Below are 21,949 nucleotides of genomic sequence, written 5' to 3'. Positions count from 1 at the left end.
TTTATTTATTATTTATGATAAACCAAGAGAACTAATTGTGTGGTTCCCAATGGCACTTAATCAGTCAATTTAATGCAGTGATCCAGTGGAATTTCCTACAATCAAATGCAGTGACTTAGTTGAAAGTTCAAGAGTGGCAGATTTCACGTGACGTACTAAAGAGTACTGGAGGTACTGGAGGGATGTTTCTAAACTTGAGGACTTTCCCCCACCCCAGTGAGCTACTTACCCTTCCCTTTTGCCAACTTTTAGTGGATGATCATGGTCTGCACCAAAGAGGGCTTTGCTTCGCTGATGTTTGTCGGTGGTGAATCTTGAGATGCCAGGTAATAGTTTCAACTCAGAGAAGTTCAAGTGTCACAACCTGCTGCCATCCTGAGAGCTGAAGGGACTCTCTGCTTAGAACCATTATTTATAGGACTGTGAGATAATTGAGTCAGAAAACTTTCCATTATGACCACAATCCAAGTGAGGCAATCCTGGAACTTTCACTCAACCATGCAGTTTCAGTACTCCCAGATTGTACAGTCCTGGTGCCTCTCAGATCAGCCTAAAATTCAAGGAACAAGGTCAGGGAGTGCCTGAGCGTCGCAGCTCACTTCACTTGCACAAAGGCAAAAATGCAGTGGAGACATACTTTGAGATCACAAAATGGCCCAGGGGGCTGCACCACAACACTTATTTAGTCTTTATTTACTTAGCTTTGAAGAGATGTGAAAGCTTAGTCTGTTTGTGCATCCGATAACTGGTGAGGTTCAGCTTGCGTTGTTTATTTGTAGGATTTTTTTCCACTGTTACTCAGCAGCTTCTAAGTCAATATTTGTTTTCTTTTCAAGGGCATGTAATTAGTTTTATTCTTCCTACTTCTGCCATTTTGGAAATCAATTCTAAAAGAGTATAAATTCTACCGCAGTCTTCATGACATTGTGTATTTTGTTATGAGAAAGTTAATTAGCGCATCTGAACGTGAAGTGCTCACTGTTCTCCTTTGAACCCAGCTGCACTCGCCCTGCACATTGCTCTCCTGGAATCAGACTCTGTGTGTTACTAACTAACCTTATTCTGTCTGTGAGCGGGATTGTAATGTAGCATCGCAAGATTGTAAGATACTTAAGAGCATATGTGAAGATAATATAAGCTTGATGTTATAATGAGCGTCCCGGTAGCCCAGGAGCTGTTTTCATTATGCAATTTAAAGTACATTTGACCTCACATGGCCACGTGAGTATCTTCCATCAGTTGCCCTACTTATAAGTTTTAGGTCTGCATCTTTCAAGAGTAAAGTAGTGGAATAAAAACCACTTCATCATATCCAACCTAGAATTATTTCTAGATAATAATTCATTTGGTTAAATAATTTAAGTGAGACACTAGATCTCTCCCATGAAGTGCATCTCTAGTGTTCTTAGAAATGTGAACTACCTAGCTATAAATAACATTTCTTTAAATCCAAATCAGACTGCAAATGTTTGTGTTATAATTGAAAGGTATGGAAACATGGAAGTGAAACAGTTCTCTCCATGTGTACGTGCTTGCAGTTAGGGGCATGCTTTTTGTGTTACTGATTACAGATTTGGCAATCTTAAGCTGCTAATTGAACTTTGAGTTGCTACTATTGAAAACAACGTTGGCAACTTGCTCATTCTGAGATTAAAGAAAATATGTGTATGAGGAGCAGCCTGGGTCTTCAGGTTTGCTGAGCGCAGAGCAGAGGAGCTGAGGGGAGGCCTGCTGGCGGCTGCAGCTCTCCCAGGGAGCGGAGGGGCAGCGCTGAGCTCTGCTCTGTGTGACAGCGACAGGGCCCGAGGGAACGGCATGGAGCTGTGTCAGGGGAGGGGCGGCTGGGGGTTAGGGACAGTGCTGCACCACAGCGCGGTGGGCATGGCACAGGATGCACAGGGCAGGGGGCACGGCCCCGAGTGCCGGAGTTCAAGGAGCGTCTGTAACAGTGCTCTCAGACATAGGATTGGATTTTGGGTGGTGTTATGCTTTAGGCATCATCTGTTGGGTTCATACAGTTCAGGACATTGGTTCTTCTGGCTAGGACAAGATCAACAAGTGGAAGAGGGAAAATAAAGGAATTTAGAGAAAAAATTTGTAATTACCTCAGGAATTATTATTATATGACCTTTATTTTCCATTTTGGCTCATAATGAACATGTATGTTAAATTTCTTGTTCTTTTTTCATGTAAAAAGTTGCACTGAAGTATCATTCAGAGTTTATATTACCATCCGGTGCTACTTATTTCAAATGATAAATACATTAAACAATATGACTTAAAAAAAAAAAAAAGAAAAAAAGAGCTTCCTGAGTTACAAAAATGTCTGAAAATTTTTTTCAAGGCCCCAAATCATGCTGTGGTGTTTCCCTCAGAAAACCGTATCAGTTGAATTAATTGCTTTTATATGGACATGGTCTTTTTAGATTGCTGTGGATTTTTGTTCAGTTGGGAATAATTATATTCTGGACTGACTTTTGGCAGACTAAAACAAATGCTGTTTAGATCAAAATAGTGTGCCTATGTATCTTTATGCTGTTATTTAGCAAAAGATGTGTTTAAAATGTCACTTACCGTTGACAACCCATTAGAGTTTCCCTCTTGCAAAGAAAATCTGTTTCCTGTTGTGGTGTGCTAATCTGGCTTCATATTTAAAAACAAGGGTTGTGCTCAGACACTTGTTAAAAAAGGGATGAGAGAAATTTCAGCTGTTACCATATGCAGTTCTTGGAGCTGAGATTCCCTAGCAATGTAAGGTGTTCAGTTCTAGCTTTCTCCCTTTTTCCTCTTGAAGGTAACTGCTTGCAAAAGAGGGCTGACAGAAGGAAATGCAAGACTTATTTTCATCTGGCTCCATCAGTGCCCAAGTTCACCCAGACCCCCAGTGAGAATGGGTTACACTAATAGTACTTGGTGGCATTCTAAGAATGAGGATGGCATCCTTTCTTCCAACTTTTTTTCAAGGAGCCATGAAGCACCTATGGCATAGTAGTATCTAAAGCTGCTGCAGGTCATTCTTCGTGGGGCCTACAGGTTGGATAAGATACTTTTTTAAAGGACTTTTATGTCTGTGGTAGGGGAAGACACTATTGGAAGTTCCACTGTGATAGGAGTGGTTTGGGGCTGTACAGTGGATTGAATCAAAAGCAAGTGTGAGTTTGGGGAAGGTAGGCTTGCCTTTTGAATACACTTAAAAATGGTTTTGGACAATTCTTTTTTATTATTCTTTGGGAGTATTTTAATTGCAAAAAAAATTATAATAATAATAATTGAATATTGCCTTGTGGTTTATAATGTCACCAGATAGATATCCTTACAAGCCGTATATTCACAGTTCCTTCTAATTTATTCTAAGTAGATAGAAATTAATTAAAAGATCAAACATTCATGACAATAGATAAAAATGTTTGTTGTTAAACTACAACTTTCCATTACTACAGAGACTGATACCCATGAGACATTAATGAACAGATTTAAATAAAAAATACATTTGAAACTAATGGTATAAGCATTGCGGTGGAGTAAAACCACCCCTATCAATCTTTCTCTGCAGGTGGACAGCTCTAGTGTGGTCACATTATGCACTGAAGCAAGGAATTGCCTTAGCAGGGCAACCAAACTCCTGTCAGCAGGGAGCTGCTGAGCACCATTGCCTTCTGCATGGCATTGGCTCTGATGTGGCTGGGTCGGGGCCAGGAGCAGCCCCTCAGGAGCACAGCTCCCAGGACTGCTGCAAAGAGAGCACGGTTTATCAGTGTGAGTGTGCTGAATCAGTAAGAAATTGGCATGGCAGTAAGAGCGTGGCAAGTAAGCAGTGTGCACTTGCAGCCCAAAAGGCCAACAGTGTCCTGGACTGCATCAGAAATGGGGTGGCAGCAGGGAGATGAAGGTGATTGTTCCCCTCTATTCTCCCCTTGTGAGGCTTGACCAGGGCTTCTTTGTCCAGACCTGAGGCTCCCAGCACAATAACGATGCAGATCTGTTGGAACAGCTCCAGAGGAGGGCCACAATGATCAGAGGGCTGGAGCACATATCCTGTGAAGAAAGGTTAAGGGAGCTGGGCTTGTTCAGCTTGGAGAAGAGAAGGCTCAAAGGAGACCTCAGTGTAGTCTTCTAGAACATGAAGGGAGCTTCCAAGCAGGACCGGGACTGATTTTTTGCACAGTTAAATAGTGATAGGACAAGGGAGAATGACTTTAAATTGAAACAGGGTAGATTTAGGTTAGATGTTAGGAAGAAATTTCTTACTCAGAGAATGATGAGGTACTGGCACAGGCTGCCCAGATTGGCTGTGGATGCCCTGGAGGCATTCAAGGCCAGGTTGAATGGGGTCTTGGGCGGCCTGGACTGGTGGTTGGCAGCCCTGCCCACAGCAGGGGGTTGGAACCAGATGATCTTCAAGATGCCCTCCATCCTAAGCCAGTCTATGTTTCTGTCATTTTCTTCATTGTTTATGTTCACATTTAGTGAGCAACTTGTTACTCATTTTCCTACTTGATTAGTTATGACCAATTACAGTTGTCCCAAAATACAACTGTTAACTAATTGTCTCTTTAAATGCAGATATCTGAATTCCAATTGTCTTTCATCCTTAGATTTCTAAAGGATGCCAGACGATTAACCTGTAGCATCAAAGTAAGGACATTTGGAATGTCATTCAACAGCGCTGAGGCTGCTTTCATTTGGGGTTTTTCTGTTGTCCTACTCCTATGTATACCTTGTGGCCTCATCTTGCTGAGAAGGGAGCCTCTTGGCAAATGGTAACACATGGAGTTAAACTCACAAATATATCTTTGACTGACGTACTGTAATATACAAGGCTTATTATTTAACTTTTAACTAACATTGCTATATATTACATGATAAATTCCTATTAAAAAACTCATTTGAAATTATAAAAATGCAGAATCAATTTTTACAGATCAAGATGCTCCTTTCTGGGCAAGGTAAGTGGATGTTTTTTTCATTGAAATATCGTAAAGTAGTTAGACCCATTTCCAAGAACAAGATGAATACTGGGGATTGAGCTGGACTCTTCCTACAGTTAACATATTTTGACAGCTGCAGAATTGAAAGGGGAATTTTTTAATGGTGTCCAGAGACAGTCTTTGCCACAATTTCTGAACTGTGTAATACTACAAGAAAGCAGCTGGGAGCAAAGGCTGACGTTCCAAATCTCTTGGTTACTTTTCTGAGAAATTGTGTTGTAAGGGTTTTTTTCTGATCATCTCCCAACAGGTAGTTAGCAAGGACTTGCATGACTACTGCCTGTTTGGGAAGTTTATGAGGTGGGCAGCTCTTCTGAGTATCTAAGGGTGCAAATACCTGTGGCTTCTGTATAGCGTCATTCTGTGTGGTTGGCTTTTCTGTCTCTGAGTTCCTTACTTAGAAAATGATGTTAGCAATCAATCAAACAGAATAACAACAAAACAAAACCCACAAAACATTTTGATGTTGTGAAACAAAGAACCCACAGACTGAATGGATCCCATAGTAGAAACATTTTGTGCAATTTCCAGTTCTTCCTTTCTGCACCAGTGTTGTCGAACAGATTCAAGCTGTGCAGTAGCAGAACCCCAAGTGCTGGGCAGCAGTAGTAGGTACCAACTAATACCAACTAATGGGTATGACTGTCCCTGAAAGCAGTCTCAGATCAAGCCATCAAGGGGCACTGTAAGGAACCACGTTCAACTGAGGTCTTGTTTCCATAGTATCTTTCTTCCACTGGCTTTGAATATGTTAAATTTATTTCACTGCTTGGAAATCTTTTCTGAATTTCCTTTTAATGTAGCTTTACTTGTGTCCTTCAAGTTCAAGATCTTCCTTCAGAATTTAGGAAATAAGGGAGGATTGTTTATTTGCTTTTTGTGTTCTACTTCTCTCTAAGCAGAACAGATTTTGTTGACCTTCGGCTTCTGATCCTTCCTATCACCTGCCTCTGGCACTGCTTTTATTCCTAGGACTGTATTTTAGTTTTAATAGCACAGAAAGACTCTATTCATATTCCCTGAAGTTTCCCTGACTCAAAGCCTTCTACCTTGCTCACCCTAGCTGAGCAGTGTCATCAGTTATTAGTGCTAAACCCTAACAGGCAAAGTTGAAGGGTATAGAAAATCTTGTGGAATGGGCAAATACAGTTTACTGGAAACATGCTTCTAGTCAGTGATTCTAAAGAGCTGAACATTTTATTTAACAACTGTGACCTACTAATTACACAGCAAAGCTGAAGTGAACAGTAGTACCAGCCCAAGACGTTCCTACGAGCATACACTGATAGTTGACCAAAACATTCCAACTCTTTTTGACTACCCTATCCTAGATGGGTGACAAGCTTTTGAAAGGAAGAGTGCTTCCATGCTTGTAAAAACTTAATTCAGGGCACTACAGATCAGGCCGATGTGTGCTCTGACATTCCTTTATTTAAAGAGAAGGGTTTGATATGATTGTGTTGGCCATGAAGAATAAACCTAAAGAAGTAATGTTAATGCTTAATCTTGGAGTCCTGTTGGCATACTGAAGTGCTTTTGTTTTCTTTGGTTACATTACATTGAAGAATACTATTCACAGTCTGAAATAAAACTATTATGCTTACCTACAGGCTTCCACTGCTGTTATGTTATCTTCTTCTTTTGTACTTTAAATATGGAAATAGGCTGATTTCAAGAAGCTAAATGTCTGAGCATACATACAGCCATTTGAGTACTTCTTGTTATATGCCTGAAAGCTTCATCCATATAATTCTCTGTGGCATTTTCCTCTGTCCAATTCCACAGTATCTATTTTGAGCATTTCATTATCGTTTGTTACTTATATTAATCTTATTACTTAAAAGTAAAAGTAACTATAACAATTTGATTAATCACTCAGTCTCTAATAAAATAAGTCCATAAGATTTGGAAGATTTTCAACTGTATTTTTATTTTATAATTTCCCCAAAAAATGCATTTACATCAAACAATGTCTACTAAATGAGCAACTCAATTAAAAACATGGTACAAGTATACTTTCTTCTTTTAAAATATAAAAAAATATAAAATCTAAATAATATTGAGAGAACATTTGTGTTGAATAATTGTTATATAGACTAAATTTCACTTTCAGTCCTGAATTGTGTTTTCTAGTGGAAGATGTTTTATGAGAAGTGGTGCACCACTCTCTTTTTATGTTGTAGTTCACTTCTCATTCAGTCACATTTTCAGACATTGGAATGCGTGTAGCTAGCTGCTGCTGGATGCATCCCTGCTTCACATTTGCCATTGTCTTGCAAATTGTGTTGCAGACAGTTGTGTGTATTAGCTCCCTAAATACACGAGAATGACTAAGGAAGTGTCTTCAGACATTCCCATGTGTTGATGCTTTTAAAATGTGATGTGACAGCCCTACTGGCAGCCTTGCGGCTTTGCAAGATGAGGACATGCCATGCCTTCCCAACAGGCAGTGAGCAGATACAGCACACTGACAATCCATCTTGCAAATATCTCTACTGTAGCCACTTACATTGGGCAAGTTGAAAAGATCGGTTTTCTAACTTTAAAGCAAAAACTTTGTATTCAGGCTGAGATTATGTTTGATGTTTATGACATTATGAACGATAAACCTTCTTTTCCAGCTTAGTGACTCTGAGTACTGAAATCTTGTGTTTGGTTCAGCACATGAATGCTGAGCATAAATTAGGACCTGGATGCATAAATCCTGAAAGCACTTTGTTGTAATAGTTTAGTAACAAATTTAATTGAGTATTTGTACATCCAGATGGATTACTGCCATGAATAATGGATTTTCATTTGTAAGATTTTATTGGCTAGGAATTATTGTGACATTTCAAACCATATGGCAATGGATTGCCCCAATTTGGGATGAGTAAATCCTGAGGGTATCCCAGTGGGTTTTTATTGTATGGATTAATCTCTTGCTGGTATGTTTTGAGGCTGATAAAAGATTGTATCATGTAGCTCTAGCATTTAAAAATGCTTACAGCTTTTGATGCTTTTAATGAAAATTTCCAAATAATTTTTCTGGAGGTGCAGTTTGATGTGGGCCCATGAGGTCTTGCTTATGTTTTCCTTTGGAAAGAAGCTGGTTCTGGCTTCAGAATTTTTCTGAATTTGTAAAATTATTGAGTGTAACATGGTATTTTCAGACAATTCATTCTTGCATCATTTAGAAAGCTTTTCAGTTACTGAATGCTCTTGAGTATATTTGCATCTGATTTAGATGTCTTTAAATTTTTGTGTATGTGTATTTCTATACATGTACATATGGCTGCACACATCAATACACCGCGTAAAGAGTGCTAATGTTAATTTACAGGAAAACTAAAGTGATTCCGTAGAGGAAGTAACCAGGAGAAAATGACTTGATGTAAAGATGGAACTGAGTGGTATAGGTCACCTTATGTTAAGTAATCACAACAGCTTGCAAAGCAAGGGTCTCTGGAACTGTAATTCCACAGTGCTTAATCTTCTGGGCAATCAGCTAATGCAGTTACGGTTTAATGTTGAGTTCAAATCAATAGAGCCATCTGGGAACAGTGTATCAGAAAAAGTTTATAGCTCGAAGAGTCTCTGCCATGTTTATTTTATAAAGATAAATAAATATATAGATACTTAAAGACATAATTTGTAGAGATTGCTAAGTCTTGTGGATCATATAGTTTCAGTTTTGCATGTCTTTTTTAGTTTAGAGGGAAAAAAAGCAAACGCTATCATTTAGAGACTTGGAGAATATCACATAAAAAAGCCTTCACCCCATTCAAGTCACTGAGTGATTTATATGTACTGTACTCTCGGAAGTATCAGCAAGATAATAGCTATTATTCCCAAAGTTGTGCTTGACTTCACTGATATTACTGATGCATTGGAAATAAAAAGAGAAAATTTGTCATGGGCAGGTAACTGAGATTAAATGTAATAGCTGTGCTAGGCTGAACTGCTTTCAAATTAAAACAAAATATCAACCCAGAAGGACAAGAAATGTGCTAAAAAGGATGAAGCTGGAGAAAAAACACAAAGCATATTCCTGAAGTAATATCAATTTACTTTATAGTAGAATTGTACATGTAGCTGAGTAGAAAAAAATGCGACCACTCCTCAGTTGTTTGAGGATACTTTTACTTGCATTATATCATTTATTTTCTAAGAACTTGATATTTTTGTTAATTAGCGATATGAAACAAAGTTGGGTTTTTTTCAGTATAAATAAGCTCCTGCTTAAGATGTGGGGTTGGTTTGTTTTCTGACAGTATGTGTAAGCACACTCAACTTGAAATGTAACTTTCTGTTTTGATAATTCTTCTTTGAAGGGGGACAGGGAGGAGATGGGTCAAACATAGCCTGATGTTGCACAGACTGACGCTGTCTTCCCCTGTCATTTTTTTGATGAATGAACAGTGTCTGACTGATGAAAACTATATATCTGTCAAGGATGTGTTTAGGCTGATTCATCAAATAAGTAATTTCTTGCTGTCCCATTGTAACCTACAGGCATCTGATTTCTAAGGGCTGTCATTTCATTGTATGACACTGCCACTCTACCCTGAATGGCTTCCACAGGAGGGAGTTTGTCAATTTTAAATATTTTCTCTTGGGATTCAACTGGGAAGTATTTCTTCTTTCTGATCATATTATCATTAATTATTTCAGTAGCTCCTTGTAAGTCTTTCTAGAGTCAAATATGCATTAATACTGTTTATTCTCTGTACATTTCTGATATTAATGTATTAACGATGTGGCAACGTTCTTAATTTTTAAAAATGTTGTTTCTGGTGCAGGTAGAAGAGGGCTGGTGGGAAGGTATCCTTAATGGAAAGACGGGCATGTTTCCTTCCAACTTCATAAAGGAACTGTCTGATTCTGATGATGCTGGAATAGCACAGGAAGACCAAGTAAAGCCAAGTAAGAAAAAAAAATAGTTATTCACGTTCTATATGTACATGTGTATACTTTCCCAACATATTGAGAGGGTAATGCATTCTTTTCTCTTTCTCGGAAGTGTTTTTGAGTGCTTTCTTCTTAATTATTCTGTGCAAGTGTCAGGTGATGATGCTAAGTGAGTACTGGCAATGCTTCTTGGTTTGTAATATTGGCGATGCTGTCTGAGTTAACACTTGTTGAGCTGCAACAGATCAAGGACACGAAAGGCAATGATGATTATCAGCTTTGTATTTCTGAATGAGTTATTTTTTTCCTTGTCTTTAGATGTTGAAATTGCGCAAAGTAATCAAACATTTCCAAAGTGTCTGTGCTTATTTAAATGAGGACTTAAAGTGCCATTCCTTCTTTAACGACTCCAGTAGACTTAAGGATTCATAATTATTGGTGTGGGACATGCGGCACTTTTTCCCTCCAGGTGCTGAGCATGTTACTATCACCTCCGCCACCCATTGCCCCAGCAGCCACAGGGAAAAAGGCCAGAACTGGGACATGGACTTTGTTCTCTCACTTACAGTGGGCCAGTACTGCTGCAGGTGAAAAGCATGTTTGGTAATTAAGTTTGCAATAGTATAAGCATGGTAGTAGGTTGTCCTATTTATAGCTCTCTCTGAAGAATAACCTGAACCAAACATATGCATTTCTATGAAATGGATATTTGTTGGTCTTCATTTTCTTTTTTTCTATTTTTCAAACAGATAGTCTTTTACGTCCTAATTTAGTGATTGATTTGGAATCCTTAGTGAAAAGAAAAAAAGTAAATTGTATTGATGTATTTCAGGATATTAGGGATATATTCAGGATCTACCTGCCAAGTTCTTCCTTTACAGTCAATTACTATTTTCAGCACTGCAGATATTCATTGCTGCGTAGTATTCTTCAGAGATCTTTGCGACAGACAAAATTGAACGGGCTCCCAAGGTCTCTGAAAGCTTGTTTCAGCTCAAATTTACCAAAGCCTCTATAGCTCACTTTGCCAGTGAGAGGCAGAAAGTGTGTTTCTTTATTACCTTTTTTATTCCTTCGTTTTTCTATTTAAGGCAACTTTATCATCTTTATTCTGTCCCACAGAGATAAGATTCTAAGAAAATCAGTGTATGCAATGATGAAAACATTTCCTGTTGTTTTTGAAATAGAGTTCTTATTTGTGTGTAGTGGCACAGGTGACCTATTTATGTGGTCATTGGTGCTAATGTGTTTACAGGTAATGTTTCTTATCCAAATGAATGTATTTGTAAAAAGGTTAACAGCTGTAGTATGTTGGAAAAAGAAGATGGGCATTAAGTGAAGCTGCACACTTCAGCAAGATTGCAAGCTGCTGCCTATGATTTGTATATGCTGTCATGAATTTGTTTCATTATAAACACAGCATGTGTTGGAAAGATTAATTGTACAGATGTAGTGTCAGCACTGGATTCTGTAGTGCTTGGTAACCTATACATGAGAAAGGTAAGTGATACTGTTAGGGATGGAATGCCTCAATTCTATTGGTATGAATGAATAAATATTTCTTCCCCAGGTAGTTTGGTAATTGCTTATAATGAGCATCTGAAAAGTGTCTTTTATTAAAAGCATACATTGGAGAGCATAACAGCAAACACAAAGCAATAGATTGTTCCATCAACCTCCCTGCTAGCATATACTCAGTTCATGCTGTCAGTTTTGTGTGCTAGAGGTGGTGACTGCCACCTATCATCTGTAAGACTCGTATTGAAAAGATACCAGCAACAAATATAGTGGTTTTGTCTCTTAAGCTGAATTGAAGATTTACCTGAAAGATCATTTTTCCCCCCCCTTTCATATCTATTTTCTAACCTTATAAACCAGAAGACTTCTGAAAGTCCTCTACCAGAGAAAAAGGGGTTCAAAGAATGTTGGTGTTCTTTTGAGAGCTTTACTGTTTTTTTATTTTCGTGTATTTTTCTTAAAGTAAAACCTCCAATTTAAAAACTTTATTTCCCTAGGAGAAATAGAGCAATTATGCATCAGCTCAGTTCCTTCTGTATGCTTTATGTAATTTTTATAGATGTTACACTCTTACACTTGGTGCTTTATGAGGCTATATTCAAATACCCTGTCTGTATTTGAAAATCTCTATAATGAGCTTACAAAACTCTGCAAGTTTATACAAATGAATAGGAATGATAATCTCATTTCAAGCATCTGTGTTTGTTCTTAAAACACAGCAAGATAAAAATCAAGTAAACTCTAAGATTTGGACATGAGGCTAACATCATTTTCTAAGTAATATCTTGTAAGGATATACATTCATGCCTCTAGATCAACTCCTTCCTCTTAAATTACCAGACATGGCAGCATGTCAAATCTACAAGAACTCCCGGTTGTTTGTTTTTTTTTTTTTGCAGGAGACATTGTTTGAATCTGTCTCTGTCATAAGACTTTATAAGGAAGAAATCTGGAATATGAATTCTAGATGGTGTTTTCTGGATGAACACCGGGATTCAAGAAGCTGTACCTGTGCATTGAAACAGAACCTTGGGTGGTCACTGAGGTTCTACACAGGTACTAGAGGGTCCTAAAACAGTTTTGAGTACGGCTCTGCAATTTTGAGAAGCAGCCTTAAACTCTTCAGCATATCTAATAAAATGGACTGTGAGACTTGGCAAAGTAGCATGGGATCTTTGGAGAAAGGACACTGCAAACACAAGCGCATTACTAAGTAGTTCATGTGTTAGTTAAACTAAATGTTTTAATTTCATTTTACTGACCCTCTCTGGAGAGAATCTTTTTGAAAGCACAAACTTAATTGTCAATGATCTCAACAGAAGAAATAGGGAAGAGTGAAATTGTATATCTTGGCTTTTTAGGAAGAAAGATAATAAAAATACACATTTTTCTTTCCTTCTAGTATGTTCTGCAGAGATCTAATGGGGAAAAAGGCGCTGTCTGTTTTTGTGGCCATTTACATTTTACAGTATATTAAATGGCCAGAATCACAGAATTGTAGGGGTTGGAAGGGACCTCTAGAGATCACTGAGTCCAACCCCCTGCCAAAGCAGCTCCCTAGCCCAGGTTGCACAGGTAGGCGTCCAGGCGGCTCTGGAACGTCTCCAGAGAAGGAGACTCCACCACCTCTCTGTGCAGCTGTGCCACTGCTCTGTCACTGCACTGGGAAGAAGTTCCCATGCACATTTGTGTGGAACTTCCTGTGCTTCAGTTTGTGGCCATTTCCCCTCGTCCTATTGCCACACACTACAGAGAAGAGTCCGGCCTCATCCCTTTGCCTCCCACTCCTTAGATATTCATAGACATGGATCTGGGTCTTCTTTTTTCAGTGCTGAACAGACCCAGGTCCCTCAGCCTTTCCTCATAAGGGAGGTGTTCCACACCCGTTATAATCTTTGCAGCCCTCCACTGGACTCTTTCAAGAAGATCCCTGTCTTTTTTGTACCGGGGAGCCTGGAACTGGACAGAGTACTCCAAGTGAGGCCTCATCAGAGCAGAGTAGATGATTTCTTTCCAATTTTGCCAATAACCACAGAAAATTCTTCAGAAGAACAATCTGTGTTTGTTTTGTTCTGTCATGTTGGTTTTTTTTAATGCTTGGACTAGTTTTGGAAGCTCCTAAATATTTCTGAAAACATATAGTGGGTTTTATTAGCTGAAAGGGCCAATGCTTTCACATACATGGTAGGTGCTTAGCAGATTCAACAGTGAGACTGTTAGAAGATCAAAAGATAGAGATATATACGCACATAATTTAAGTATTTTCCCAACTGTAAGGTCACTTCCAAGTTTTTTTCTTCAAAGACACATTTTAAAATACAGCTAGGGCATGGTTCAAGTACCCTTAGAGTGAGTGTGTTCCTTGATCTTTAAAACATCCTCTTAAATTGAAATATTGTTTTTCTCTGAGGGACAGATACACAACATGAACAGCAAGTAGCCATTATAATTTTATTACTACATTAAATGTATTCACTAATTAAGTGATTTATTATTTTTGAGATTTCTCCGCTATCTTGTAGTAATTTTAAGAATGTTTTGTGTATTTCTTGTATCTCAACAGGCTGTTGAGATTCAAGAAAGTTGTCATATAATTAAATGAATCGCATTTGAGAGTCAGAACTTATTACTGAGATGATATCAAAAGCCTTCTAGAAAGTTCATGGCAATGTCATGGCAACGTTTGAATGAGGCCTTTCACATCTCACTGCCTCACCTGTTCTTCTGTTCAGAAGTTGCCAGGCCTACGTATCAACTCTTTTTAGAACCTTTCAGTGATGGCCACTGAGAAGTCATGATTGCAGAAGATAGAACCAATGACAGCAGCTGATGCTTCAGCCAGGCAAACTACTGTATTCTTAATTCTTAAAATTTTCCGATACCCCTTCCTGTCTATCTGACTCTCTTCAATGTCATGAAGCTTAATATATCTTTCCCTTAGCATTTTCTTAATTGTAGCTTGAATGTTTTAATAGCTTTCTTTTAATGGTATCTTGTGAAAACAAGTTGAGATAATGAATTTGTGGCATGTTGGCTTCCTTATTATGTAAAAATAAGACAAGGAAAATATTTTGCTGTTAATTGAACTACAAGTATGAAACAAAGAAACTGCTTTTTACAATATATAAATAAGTGTAGCTTTTGTTTTCTTAGAAGTCCAACAGAATGACATGCAAGAAAAAGATAATCTACATTTTTTACTACCAAAATACATAGATGCTGTATTGAGAAAATTCACGTGCACTGACTCTTTTGCTGTAAAATTCTACTGAAGACATTAATGTTTATGATGGTTCACCTAGATAATATTGGCAGCAAGCTGACATTGGTGCATTCTTGGGCTTGCCTGGTTACCTTGGGTTTAACATAATAAAAAAACAACAGAACACCTCAACTGTTCATACCTTTGCCTTCACTTGAATTTCTGTTGATTGTCAGAACATGAGTTGTCTTGCTGTCGAAGAAAAAAGGAGTTCATGCTTTTGATAGTGAAAATATTATCTTAGATATCTGAATGGAAGGTGGGATTTGTTTTTATGTTTTTAAGTTTTTATATCTATAAATATATATATTCGCTGAAGTGCGACAAGTCAAAACAGCCAGTTAAGCCATTGGCTGAAAAACTACTTTATTCAGGTTTTGGTGTCCTGTTTGGCTAAGCATTGTTTAAGACTAGGTCCCAAGTCAAAAACTTTTCTAATAAGTCCTCTTGGAAAAGTGCAGTATTTCTGTTGCTCGTGGGATCCTGGTCTATTAAAGAAATTTAAGTGTTTCAGTGCCCTCTTTGGATTTCAGCTGTACTTGCTCACTGCATCTGCATCAGGTTTGTTGAGCCACTGTGAGTACATCATTGCAGTGCTAACTTTTTTCAGGCTTCCCCTGCACTCCATGAAGAGGCTGAATAAGGGAAATCATTGCATTTGCAAATCTTGCAACATGATGGACAACAGATAAAACCTAAGAAAAAATGCATTCTGTTGGACACTGTAAAGAGCAACTTTAGCAAAATCATGAGATTCTATATCTGATAGACACGCAGTAAGAATATTTTAACTTCATGTACAATCACATACTTTTGTTGATATTCTCATTTTGCTATAATGAGGCTTTAAAAATGTTAGAGACTGAAAATACAGATTAAAACCTCTTCCTCTCCCTTCTTTTTACCATCATTCAATCTTTTCACCCCCATCCCACCCCTCCTCTTTGTTTTTCCTCTTTCCTTCTCTTGCTCGCTGTCAGGAAAGTCTGCCTTTGAAGGGACAATACTGTACAGAGTGGCACCGGCAAAGATTGACAGCTACAGACGCTATAACAGTGAGTGTGTTTCAAAAGCAACAAGCAATAGCTTTAGTCCTGAGTACTTGTTTGGTCTCCCTACACTGCTACTCACTTATGGCTACTTTTCATGTGTATATCTGTCTGTAAGCTAAAGTCAGTTTGCTGCTGATGAGCTGCCTACCCTTAATGCAATGAGAATGCACTCAATCCTTCTGCGCATGTATGTTGTATGTCCATATAAAGTGTGTAGCTCACAATAAATTGTGAATTACATTGGATGTTTGGGTTTGCTGTGGATTGAAATGAAGACTATTTAGTCCTATCATTTTCACCACCTGAAACATAAAAACAATTGATAATAACTGCAAGTCTTGGAATTATCCATCTGCTCTAAAAATAAAGTTCTCATTATGATTGCTAAATTCATTAAATATGCTGTGCTTTTTTAAAGAACAACATGGGTGTTGTTTTTTTTTTGGGTTTTTTTTTTTTTAATTTTATTTTACTGCATGCTTCTCTTTTGGCATTCTGTCTTTGACAGCTATTACTCACAGCATTTTGGTTGATAGACTTTTTTCTGCCAAGGAAGTAGGTAAAAAATGCAAAGATACTTTCATCTCATGTTCAGGTTTTTGCCTTCTGCATTTTGGAAGCATGAAACATATGCTGCTTTTCATATGCTTTTACTACTCTGTTAATACAGAAGAACAGAGGATGGTGATAAGCAGATGCAAGACTGAGGAAGTGAGGGAGATGGAAATCTGTCCTTCCACCTGCTTCCTCATCCAGAAATCTAGGAGAAGGAGATCCTACTGAGTCACATTCAGTGTGACTGAGTACAAAGCATTCAGTCCTGCCCTCCAGTGAACAGGATGTTGTGCTAACTTTGGCTTTCTGTTCAGATTATCCAGGCTGTACTGCCCTTCCTCTTTTTTTGTGTGTGTGGCAGTGTTTGCTCTCCTGCCTCTGTGGAATTCTATGTATTCACAGCAAAGAGTTAAAGTGGTAGTGTTCTGTGCTTATAAGTTTCAGTTTATGTAGTTGTTGGAAGAAAAACAGAAATTCCATGTTCTCCCTATCTACCAGAACTCCCCTCCCCTCTTTTCTGCAACTCTTCTCAAGCTTCAAACCAAGCTCTTGCTCTGCGTAGAGCAGACACTGTGGCTGGTGGGGCTCAGACTTTTTTGGTGCGTTTCATCTTACAGTCTTCCTCATTCACACAGAAGTGCCTCACTCAAAGTGCATACTTCTTGCAGAGTTTTAGACCATCATGTCCTCAAATCCCCTCTGCTTTTGACAGATACCTACCTTCCTGTTAAAGATAAGAAGGAGCTACAGTGTGAATCTCCAATGTTTTTGACTTCTGATTTCAAAATCCAGCTTCAAATCAGGTGCTAGCTCTGACTTTGGAGCCCTGATTTCCCAACATTAATCTTTCTGGACAGTGTTGCCCTAACATTGCCTTCCAAGGTTTTCTAGAACCCTACTCTCTGTGCCCTACCCTTCTTAATTTATAGTCCTGTGAAGCCTTCCCTCTTTTCTCCAGTTATGTAGGGTTAGCCTAAGCAAAACCAGGAAGAATTCAATCACCTTTCCTCTTGTGCCAGTACACTGCATTTCATTTTTTTATAATAATGTAACAGTGCTGCCTATGATCTATGCCATGTTGCACAAAATAAATTTTATCAAACATTTTGAAGCATGTGTGGCTGGATAGGAGTCTACAGGTATTCTTTTTAACTCACTGCAAGACAGTTTAACCCGCAGTAGGTTGCCTCATGTTGCTTTGGACAAACACCTATATGAATTTTGTTTTCCAAGATGACAAAAGATGTCTTCTTTAAGATTACTTCCCTTGGCATTTGATTGTGACTTGCAAGATTTTTCATGATACTGAGGTATCTTCCTTTCTCAGTAAAACTTGATCTTAGAAGGGTAGATGTCCAGCTACATTTGTGCTTTCTGGGTTAGAACTGGGACTGAAATGGGTGGCAGGCAAAATCAGATCATCTGGGACAGTTTTAAACAAAGTGAGTGTTGGCATCTCTACTTTCAGAGATGTTACCTCCTAAACTAACATGCAAAAAGGATATTTCATTATTCTTCCTGTTGCATCTATTGGCAGCTCTCTTCCTGCCTATTCATTTTCTGCTGAAGGAGTGGCCAGCTAATTCTGTTTTGTATCTTACCTTAGGATCTTATTTTTAGGCAAATGCCCGCATACTTAATTATGTCTCCAGAGAAAATCATCTTGAGACATCTAACAGGGTGGTTTTCACTTAGAGATGTAATTTTACAACAACCCACATAATTCTGATTGCTCCATAAGTTAAGCTTAAGTCAGTACACAGCTTTGGATGTTTTATGCCCAAAGGGTGCTTTGATTCACTGTATTGCATTGCATGAAGCGTTGCTCAACTTCTGAAGCAAGCTTAGAGCTTTTACTTTACACACATATGCCTAGTGCTAAAATAATTTTGTTTTGAAAGCCATTTTGCAAGAAATTTTCTTACTTAACCAAGACCTGGAATAGCTAAATGCTGTTGAATTAGTTCGTAGCTGCTTCTAGAGATATTTTCCCTGAAATACGCAACACTGTCTACTGCATAAGCAGCTGGCATTGCCTTCATAAGCTGACATGGCTTTTTTCATCGTTAGGATGCCAAGTCCCACTCAGCAATAGCTCTAACTCCTTTGGCATTCTGCTCATTAACCTGCTGTCAGAAAATTTTTGCTGCTGCTTACGCTGGATGAACACACAACAACGAATTACTTGTTATTGATCGCGGCCCCTCTTCTCTCATCCAAGAGCTTTATGACGCTCCACAAAAAGAGCTTCGTAGATTTCCAAGGGATTTTATTTTTACTGGTTTAATTTTTCTTTCTTCCTTCACTTTCTTTTCCTTTGAAAATGCGACAGCTGAGGAACAGGGCAGATTCAATGCCTGATATGACAAATATTTGCCTCTCTTTCCATACACATGGACCCACAATGCTGTCAGTAATAGATATTAGATATAACGGAAGAAGATGAGACAGGATCGTTGAAACAGAAGTATTCGTGAGTAAACCTTAATTGTGTTTTCTATTGCTTGACTACTTTTTTTTTTCTAATTCTTGAGGAATAGTGGCTGGCCAGATTTCAGAGAAATCAGTATGGTTGATGTACTTATGACATTATTAACTCCATTTAAAAGTGGTTGAATGTGAGCAATGTTAACCAAGGAACCAGAATGTGGATTTTAAGAGTTCTGAAAAGAATACAGTTACAATTTTTAATTCAACTTCTAACTTGATGACAAAAAAAGAACATATATTAAATACACAGCTGCTACAATGAAAAATAACATCTGGGAAAATACGGTATTAAAAAATGGGTGAGGGAAGAAATTCTGATCAAGAAATTTATTCTGTTTTCTGGCAGAAAATGTATGGATTCCATGGGACTGGGGCTGGTGGGTAGAACAATTAAGTTGACTGGGTAAAATGTTAAATCCTTTCAAAGATTCGGACTCCCATCAGCAAGTGATTTCCCATAAGTCTCACAAAAGACCACTTTTTGGTGACTGTCAGGCAAAGAATTCTTTTGGCTGTGTTTGCTTATCTGTTCTTTCATACGCTATAACTTGTTCCTATACTTGGTGAGACTGGGTATGATGAAAAAAATAGTTCCAAAATGAAGAATGTGATAGTACAGCTGTAGAACTCCTGAATGAATGTTTCTGTTTGCTCTTATGGTACTTGGGGAAATGGCTGGGGATGTGAAGCCACCAATTTCTGTATTGATGGCTTGTGTTTGTGCTGCAGAAGATGCTTGCACTGCATTGTCCATAATGCATGCTGCTACGTGGTGCAGGACACTGCTCCCCTTGTCCCTGCGTGATTTCTTGTGAAAGCGTAAAAAACTTGGGGCTGTTTTTTATGTGGTATAACTGTTGTGCTAAGGAAAATTAACTTGCTAAAAAGTAGTGATAAAATGTTTGGTTTACTAGGTTACACTTCTTCAAAGAGTATAACTGAGAAGAACAAATAATTACTAATATTGAGATAGTCTGCTGCACTAGCCATTTGTACGTGTACAAGGGCTGCTCTGAAGGAAATGCCTTCTATTTTATGATGTTGGCCCATGATGTCAGAGTGGATGTTGGTGGTATGGCGGTAGAGGTTGAACCTTCCCACCAAAATCCCATTACATTTTAAAGAATCAAAAAATCATGGAATCTTTGGAAGGGACCTTCAAGGGTCATCTAGTCCTACTCATCTGCAATTGAGACATGCACAGCTAGATCATGTTGCCCAGGGTCTGATCCAGCCTGGCCATGAGTGTCTCCAGGGATGGGATATCCACTACATCTCTGGGCAACCTGTGCCAGTGCCTCACCGCCATCATGGTAAAAGGCTTTTCCCTTATATCTAACCTAAAACTGTTCTCTTTAAGGTCAAAACTATTTCCCTTTGTTCTGTCACCACAGACTCTGCTAGAGAGTCTGTCTCCTTCTTTCCTGTAGCTCCGCTTTAGATACTGAAAGGCCACTATGAGGTCACCGTGCAGCCTTCTCTTCTCCAGGCTGAACAGCCCCAGCTCTCTCAGCCTGTCCTCGTAGAATAGGATTCCATCCTTGGGTCATTTTTGTGGCCCTCCTCTGGATGTGGCCCAGCAAGTCTGTGTTTATGTTTTGTTGCTTTGCGGCAGTAGAGTGGCAGTCTGACACAATGGTGCCTGACATGGTAGTACGGATGAGGCAAAAGGGTAAAATTGAGTTCCTCCATGCAGAAAAAATTGCACCTATTGACATTCATAGATGCTTGCTGAACATTTATGGAGACCAGCACTGGATGTGAGCACAGTGAGGGGTGGGTGGTGTGTTTCAGCAGTGCTGACTGCGACAGTGGGTCACCTCTGCTGGTGCAGATTGTTATGAGCAAAGCATTCAGGCTCTTGTTCATTGCAGATGAAAATACATGGCTAACAGTGATGACTATGTTGAAAAATAGTGTTTTTTAGGTGAGAATTTATCAGATAGTGTTACTGTGCTCTTTGTTGTTGTTTCCATGGAAATAAATAGGAGGCATTACTTTCAGTGTGACCTATGTTAAAATCACACTTGGTTAGGAAGCATGAATTTATATTTAGCAACATACAATTTATTAACCGGTAATTATGGAGGAGCATCACAGCTTTGTTCTATGGTCTTTTTTAAATTCACATTCCTTTTTCTGTTTTTGCTTTTCTTAACTGACGCTACAGAACGTTGTTAGAGATGCTTTCAACGAGATACAGGACTTTTGTAGACAGCAAGCTGAAGAGAAATGCCTGACAGGCGCTGTCTGTGTGGTCTGCCTTTGCCTCTGTGTGAAGAAAGGGAAGAAAGACGCTTCCTGCCTCATTTGCTGTGGTTACCATGTATAGCTTCATCTTCTTTATCATTCAGATCGGTCACTCAGTAGCTCCACACTGCCGTTCTCAAAATAGAAGAACACATTTCCCCTTGCCTTCCTTCCTTTCCATAAAAGGCAGAAAATCCCAATAAGTTTCATTTACACACTTCTTTATTGTATTAAACACGGTTGACAGTGTTTCTCTTTGGCTGCCAGACCAAGTCAGGAGGTTCTTTGTGTTGTCTCAGGTGTGTGCCTCTCAACGGCTGACCTTTTTGTTGCTTTGTAGCAGAGCCGGTCTAAGAAGAGCTCAGTGAGCTAAAGCATCATTGTCTCACACTCAGCTCAGTTGTCTGTCTCTTCCCCGCTGCCTTAAAATATCTGCCAACAGAACATTCCAAAAAACAGAACAAAAATTAAATTTGTAAATAATATCTTAAAATAGAAAGCTTGGTAAAACTCACAATGTATTGCATTTTTTTTTCCTGCCTTTTTAAGTCATTTAGAAACAATCCTTTTCCTGCTTTGAATGGAGTTAATTTTATTGCAACTGTTTATTTTTGTTTTAACAGCTTTAGTTTACACAGCCCTTTATCATCCACAAATCTCTTTCTGGTTTGAAATCTTGGTTTGATGCCAGCACAGCTCTGCGGACGTTGGTGAATTAAGCCTGATGCTGTGGTCGCTTTTTAATCCCTGTTTGAGCTACTCTGTTTTGGTACATTTCAGAATGTTGCTCTTGAAAGGCCTGTAACTGCCATAGCAGCCGTGTGGTATGTTTGAAATGTCTTGAGAAAACTAATCTCTCTTATATGCCCATAGAGGAAAAATGTGTGTGATGTGTGAAATTCCTTCAGACAGTGTTGTGAGAATTTAATCCTCATGAATACTAA

At 38.7% G+C, this 21,949-nt stretch overlaps 1 protein-coding gene across 4 annotated transcripts in view; it reads left to right on the top strand.

Annotated features, from left to right (window-relative positions):
* SH3KBP1 (SH3 domain containing kinase binding protein 1) overlaps positions 1-21,949 on the top strand; it is a 221,760-nt gene that overhangs the window by 114,722 nt on the left and 85,089 nt on the right. For all 4 annotated transcript variants that reach the window (XM_065741436.1, XM_065741437.1, XM_065741439.1 and 1 more), the window contains one exon: positions 9,770-9,893. In XM_065741436.1, the coding sequence (XP_065597508.1) occupies positions 9,770-9,893 (124 nt within the window). The remainder of the gene's footprint in view (positions 1-9,769; positions 9,894-21,949) is intronic.

This window comes from Cyrtonyx montezumae, unplaced genomic scaffold (assembly GCF_038088225.1).
Source record: "Cyrtonyx montezumae isolate F1298 unplaced genomic scaffold, pur_monq_1.0 scaffold_3, whole genome shotgun sequence".
Lineage (NCBI taxonomy): Eukaryota > Metazoa > Chordata > Aves > Galliformes > Odontophoridae > Cyrtonyx > Cyrtonyx montezumae.
Note: the sequence above shows the minus strand (reverse complement) of the source record. Positions and strands in the feature narration are given on the sequence as shown.